The 6,652-nt window shown below is 36.8% G+C and overlaps 2 protein-coding genes across 2 annotated transcripts in view; one reads left to right on the top strand and one right to left on the bottom strand.

The window, feature by feature from the left end:
• Positions 1 to 3,353, bottom strand: part of LOC108970095 (BRCA2-interacting transcriptional repressor EMSY) — a 7,330-nt gene extending 3,977 nt beyond the window's left edge. The window contains exons 1-4 of the mRNA XM_018935244.1: positions 3,163 to 3,353; positions 2,798 to 2,972; positions 2,398 to 2,671; positions 222 to 1,889 (exon numbers count right to left, since the gene is read on the bottom strand). Coding sequence (XP_018790789.1) covers positions 222 to 1,889; positions 2,398 to 2,671; positions 2,798 to 2,972; positions 3,163 to 3,223 — 2,178 coding nt within the window. The 5' untranslated portion in view covers positions 3,224 to 3,353. The remainder of the gene's footprint in view (positions 1 to 221; positions 1,890 to 2,397; positions 2,672 to 2,797; positions 2,973 to 3,162) is intronic.
• Positions 3,354 to 3,825: 472 nt separating this feature from the next.
• Positions 3,826 to 6,421, top strand: LOC108970047 (uncharacterized protein KIAA2013 homolog). The gene is made up of 7 exons (XM_018935151.1): positions 3,826 to 4,211; positions 4,275 to 4,566; positions 4,641 to 4,817; positions 4,972 to 5,608; positions 5,668 to 5,957; positions 6,024 to 6,148; positions 6,210 to 6,421. The coding sequence occupies exons 1-7, from the start codon at positions 4,025 to 4,027 to the stop codon at positions 6,395 to 6,397; spliced, it is 1,896 nt and encodes a 631-aa protein (XP_018790696.1). The 5' UTR covers positions 3,826 to 4,024; the 3' UTR covers positions 6,398 to 6,421.
• The last annotated feature ends 231 nt before the right edge of the window (positions 6,422 to 6,652 follow it).

Here is a 6,652-nt window from a genome sequence, read left to right as displayed (position 1 = left end):
GAAAAATTTTAAATTGAAAATTTCACAAATTTAATATTACTTTGAAAGTTAAAAAAGAAATTTTTGAGAGATTTTTAAATTTATAGTCAAAACTAACCACAAAATTAAAAACATTAAATATTATAATACAAAAATAAATAATTATAAAAAAAACTTCAAAACCAGGAAACTGTACTACTGCATAAACTCCAAAATCAATGGAAAGTAAAATTTCGACTTACTTTGCCTGCGCTGCTTGCGTTCACGCCAATTGTGCCCGTTTTGATGATCTGCGATTTGCGGAACACCGGAGCGCCGGATGTTAGTGTTGAGAATAGCGCACTACCCGCTGGTGTGCCACTCTGATTTGGTGATAGTAATAATGTGGAGCCCACGGTTTTTAGTACTGCAGTTGTGCCACTCAAAGAAGCATTTAAATTATTCCCACTAAGAGCACTGCCTCCACCGCTGCCACCCACGAGTGTAGCACCATTATTGATAGTTTCAATTTTCGTAATATTAACCGTGTTACCGCCACCAACAGCAGTGGATGCACCTACACCGGCACCACCACCAGTAACGCCGGCGCTACTCAAGACGATTGGTAACAATTTCGTTGTTAATACTTTGCCTTGAGCCGGCTGTTGTGACGATTGCAGTGTTGTGGCTTCCGTAGACACACTAGTGTTGTTTGTATTTTGAATTTGTATGATTGCGGGTGGCGTGTGCGTTGGCAGAGAAGGTGTCGATTGTGCATTACTTGAGCTATTGTTACCTTCAATGATGCTAAACACTTGTGAACCACTGCTATTTGTAGTGCCGGTATTCTCTGTGCCAAGCGCACTGATCAATGTGGAGCCGGATAACTTTTTCGTGGTGATTTTAGTACCGGGTGGCAAAATTGTGGTATTTACTGCGCGTAATTTTGTGGCAGCCGCTGATAATTGTGGTAATGTCATTATCTGTGGTGTGGATGTAGATTGCAACTGGAACGTGGATGCCGTCGATACCACGACAGCTGATGCCATTGCTGTTGTTGAAGTTGTGATAACCGAACCCGGTAGTTGTTGTGGCGGAAGACGGTCCTCAAGTATAATTTTCTGAACTGGCGTTGATATCAATTTTTCCACTTTGCCATGTATAACTGTGGGAACTGATGATCCGCCAGCACTGCCAATGGTTGGCGATAAGGCAGTTGGCAATTGATGGGTGTCGATTCGTGTAGACAAAGCATTTACCATTAATGGGGTATTGGATGGTATTGCCGGTGCTATCACATTTGGCGACACTGATGATGCCCCTGTTGATGGTGGTGTGGTAATTACGCTAGGCAATTGCAATTTGGTTAGATTTTTGGTTATGTCCTTCTTAGAAGCGGCAATCTGAGGTTGTGTGGAACTCTGATCGATGTTGAATTCATCCAACCCCTCACCGACAACATGTTGTATGTTGCGAATGGTTGCCTGCGCCAGCATTTGTTGTTGCTGCTGTTGTTGAGCAATTGATTGTTGTTGTTTCTGTTCTTGAAGTTTGGAATTTGCTTTGCGACCACTTTTGGCTGGCGTCGCCTGTCGCTTACCAGGGGTAACAGGTAATACAGGGTTTACACCTGTGGCCATTTGTGATTTTTTCGTTGCCAGTTTTTGTTTTTGTAATGGTGTTTGATTTAAACGTTGCTGAGCAGCTTTGCTGTTGTGATTGTGATATAATTTGCGTATATTACTGTTACCGGAGCTGGGTGACATAGCTTGGGCACTGTTAGCAGTTATGTGGTGGAACTGCTTTTGGTGCTGTTGTTTGGTGGGTGAAGTATCACTGATAATACGCTTTTTGTTGGTGCTAGTTTGACTGTCGGATATGTTACGTTTAAGATTTTTCTTGTTGACAGCAGGAATATCAGGCATTTTGAACTGTTAAAAAAATAAAATTAATTAGAAAAAACCCATTAAAAATGTTTAATTCACAAATACAGATGAATTAATATTTAAATATTTAACATTATAGCCGAAATATTAAAATCATAAAAAATAGTATCATACACCAATTTATCTTATTAGAGTAGCAAATTATATGTGCATGCATTCCCAGATTGCTAATATACATTATAGTATATATACATATATATATATATATATATACACATATATATCTGTCTCTTATACACATCTAGATGTGTATAAGAGACAGTATATATACACATATATATATATATGATGCATTTTTTAAATTCACTATATATAGTAATACATATAATTTGTGGTTATTTTTCCAAAATTTTTACTTTTTTTCTGCAAATGATCTTATTTTAATAATACCACAAATACACAGACTGTACTTTTTTAAACACTTTACTTTATATTATTTTGTCGTTATATAACCCCTCCCAACCCCTCACAACCACACAAATTATCAACTTACAGGATCATCTGTAACGACGTAAACCTCGCGCTTGATTTCCCAAGATTCCAATTCTTCTTTTCCCGTAATTGTATTGATGGTATTTGCCCGTTCGGCAACGACTGCTGCTGCCGTATCAGCGGGATAGGGTAATTTAGCGTTTTCAGAAACTGTCTCAGTTGCCACATTATTGGCAATTAATGCAAGCGCTGTTTGTGGGGCCACACGCGGTAACATCGGATACGATCGTCGTCCTTCACGCGACCATTCTTGCCATGTATTTGGACCCGATATACTGTACACAAGTAAAATAAAAGCACAACACATATATGTATATAAGCACCATGCGATAGGAAGAATAATTTGCACCAAACTTTCGCCTTATTTCGTAACTGCGCGAATGAATTCTTTAAACACTTACGCTTCAGCTATGGTACACAATTGTTCATCGTTTGCAACACGACGCGCTTCAGCCCGATGACGCTCTTGCGAGATGTGAAATATGCCACGCAACTCCTCAAGAAGTTTGGCCTTGTTGTCACTGAGGCCACCCTGAGCGCGAAATACACTAATCACATGAGAATAAGATTCCAGCTCTAGAAATAGATTGAACAAACAATAAATGGTTAATAAAGGACTACACTATTAATACACGGCACCAATTATCTAAAGGATCACGGCCTTTGTGCACTCTTTCCGTTGGTATAACTCCTGAATGCGCGTCAACGCCAGTTCTTTTCACCTACAAGTATGTAGTTTGGCTCGCATTCGTAGCCACTTTCTTACCAAGTCTTCTCAAAATCCCTCGACACTCATCTCTAGACATTTGCAACGCCTGCGGCCACATCCTGCACGAATATTATCCACGCTGCGTTTTCGCAAATTGTTTTTTAACTGTTACACTATTTTCCAAAATAGTTTTCTCTAATTTTTGGCAAATTGGAGCGAAAAATTCACTGCTGCTGCTTCTTCATACGAGATTGGCAGCCATTAATGTTTATTTGTCAAAAAAGTAAGTACAGTACAAAATTGTAAAATGGGAGATGTCAAGAAAGAGAGAGTTAAATAGGGTCGACATGGAAAGTTATTTCAAATTTTATAGTCTAAAATTAAAGAGTATTATTTAAAAATTAATTTTTATACTATATTTATTGTTATAAATATTATATAAACTTGTTATTTTATAATTTAAGCATTCATTTTTGTGTTCGGTGATTTTTACTATATAGTTTCTTTAGTAATAATTTCTTTATTAGATCGAATACTGTTATTATTCTTATAAATCTTATTTTTGAATGTTGCGCTTTACATAATTTAATCATTGTTTTTCTTTTTTATTAATTAGAATTATTTATTTAAATTTTTTCAATTTGGGTTAAGAATAATATGACACTGTTTATCATATGTTGTCAATCTGATTGTCATATGTGTATTCTTAATATTCAACAGAGATTTCTACACCGGTTGTGCAGTGTAAAACGAAAGTGAATAAATTGATAAAGTGTTAAGTGTGGATGAACCATCTCGGTGGGGATATTGTGTGTTTTCAAAACAAACATAGCAGGTGACTGGCCCAACACCACTAGAACTACCGATCTATGGCCAAACAGTAAATTTCTTAAACTTAAGTGAGTCTAACGAATCCAAAATGTTTCGAACAGACAAATCGAATAAATTCGACTTAGGAGAATTCAAGAGAAAACTGAAACGTCTTGCGGATGGTAGCTTTTTATCCTATAGACGAATCTTTCTGCTCTTATTAGGAATATGTGTATTTTTCTATATTTTGCCACCTGTGTTCCGGTATTTATTTATGAGTACGCCGGAAGAAAAAGGTGATGTATATTGGCTATAGTAACAAAAACATGTAATACATTTCAATTTGTTGAATTTTTTAGATCCACACATGCAGTGCATGGACGATCGCTTAACACCATTTTTTCTGCAAAACTATGAATTTGATGCGAATATACGACATGTGCCACCGCATCCAGAAGAACGTAATTTCATACCGTATATAGGTAATGGTTACATTGGTATGGAAGTTGCACACGATGCTTCCTTGAACATAAAATCGGGCCGTTCTATGCAACTACCAATGCAATTTCATCCGGTTGTATCGGTAGCGCAGCGAAACGAAGCTGGACGAGAAGCAATGGTAGTTGAATATTTGTCCGGTACAGTGCATAGGTAAGTTTGTCATTTATATTACTAATGAGTTAAAACAATAAAAATTGTATAATCTTCATGAAATATGTGTGCAGGTTTCAATGTTTTTCTAATTATTTTGTCGCCTATACTTATTACGCTCACCGTACAAATCCGAGTGTTTTAATGCAAGAAATTAAAATCACCAACACACGAAATACCATTGAGGAAGTGGAGCTGATTTTCCCACGTATTTATTTTCAATCACCAACTTCGCACGTGATCAAATTGGGGTACGTATAAAAATTATGCAAAAATATTTGCAACTATTCTATATTTGCCATCAATGTTGAAGAAATTAGTGAGAAGAATCAAATTATTTCTTTTTATGAAACCAACGTAAAATCTACTACAATCATTAATACATTATTATATTATTTCTGCCAGTTCAACAACTCAATCCTCTGTGCTTAAAGAATTCGAAGTGAGTACTGGAACGATTTTAGTAAATCCAGACGATCCCAACAACGTGATTGTAGTAAGCGTAGTCAAGCCGCAAATCAGTCGAATTGTACAACTGAAAAAGCGTGGCACTATCAACATAGTATTTCCAATTGCAGTGCATTATTCACAACCGATTAAGCGTGATAAGTTAACGGAGACAGTACAGGATATGGAAAATAAAGCTATACAAGCTATGTCAAAAGTTTTGCAAAAATTGCAAAACAAATCGGAGCAACAGCCAAATCCACACACATTCCATCAAGAACATATTAATGTTTGGTCAGATTTGTGGGCTACCGGCTTCAGTATAAGTACATCTAAAGCGGAGGGTAGTTTGAATGGCGATCGTATCAACGCCTCCATGTATGCAGTTCTCTCGCAAACACGCAGTTACGAATATGAAGAGTACGCTTCTTTAAAGTCGCCTAGCAAACAAGAAATAGCGAAAGCACTAACCTACGCTGAAGGTTGTTATGATTCATATTACACATTACAGGCGGAGAATCTCTGGTTGAACGCTGACACATTAGAAAAACTCAATAATTTGGTGTCATCGTGGATGGTCACTTTGGAAAAGCAGGTAATACTCTGCATAGTATCTCTGTAAAGACATTTCAATGCAATAATTTTATTATTTAGGGTTGCCACAACCTAATACGTGCCGGTGCTTCAGGTGTAATACAAGCTATGGTGCTCAGCTTTGGCAGTTTTCGTTTCAGCAACCAACATTTGGAGTGTAACATGCATCCCAAGTATCTGCATCGTGACTTTCATTTTCGTCGCTTAAATTACGGCAATAAAACTCACGTTAATGTCACAATCACCGTTACTGAAGATAATAAAGCGGTGATTAATGTGGCGCTTGATCGTTCCGACCGCAGTTATTATGCCTGTGACGGTGGTTGCTTGGATGAACCGGTATTACTCACGTGAGTTAATAATTAAGTTGACTTATTGCTGGAAATAAGTAAAATATTACATTTACATTCTTTTAGGCAAAGCCGTCGTCAATTTCCAGTGAAATTAACTGAACCAGTCACCGCAATTCTGTATATTACTGAAGATAAGCAACACATGGAAGAGCTACACAAGGCTATACATGTTAAAGAAGTAGTGGAAGGTATATTTTCAAATTTTGTGTTTCTGAAGCTTTGTTTTAAAATTCTGATTCTCAACTTTAGCGCCGGCGCACGAGCAGCACTTGCTCGCACTTCATAGGCATGGTCATCAGTTAGGCGGTTTGCCTACACTCTTTTGGGTTTCAGTTTGTGCAATAATTATAGTATTTCATGCGTTCCTATGTAAATTAATTATTAAAGAGTATTGCGAACCGTCGGAAAAGCTGAGATATCGTTACAATAAACCGTGACCATAAATATGGTGTGTAATTATATGTATTGGTATTTACATTTCTAGTTAGAAATATTATTATTTGAGCCTAGAATGATAGCTAGTTCAATAACTTAACTCCTTAATATGTGTGTGTGTATATTTCATACTTTGTATGTATGTATGTTTATAATGTTGTCATACAAAAATACTAATATGCAATTAAAATCGAGCAATAATGGTTGGAAATTATTTTTAACTTTGTTTTCAAACTTGCGATAACGTGCTACTTATG

This window comes from Bactrocera latifrons, unplaced genomic scaffold (genome assembly GCF_001853355.1).
Source record: "Bactrocera latifrons isolate USDA-ARS-PBARC rearing strain unplaced genomic scaffold, ASM185335v1 scaffold_28, whole genome shotgun sequence".
NCBI classification, from domain to species: domain Eukaryota; kingdom Metazoa; phylum Arthropoda; class Insecta; order Diptera; family Tephritidae; genus Bactrocera; species Bactrocera latifrons.
The sequence above is the reverse complement of the archived record's forward strand: the minus strand, read 5'-3'. Positions and strand labels throughout refer to the sequence as shown.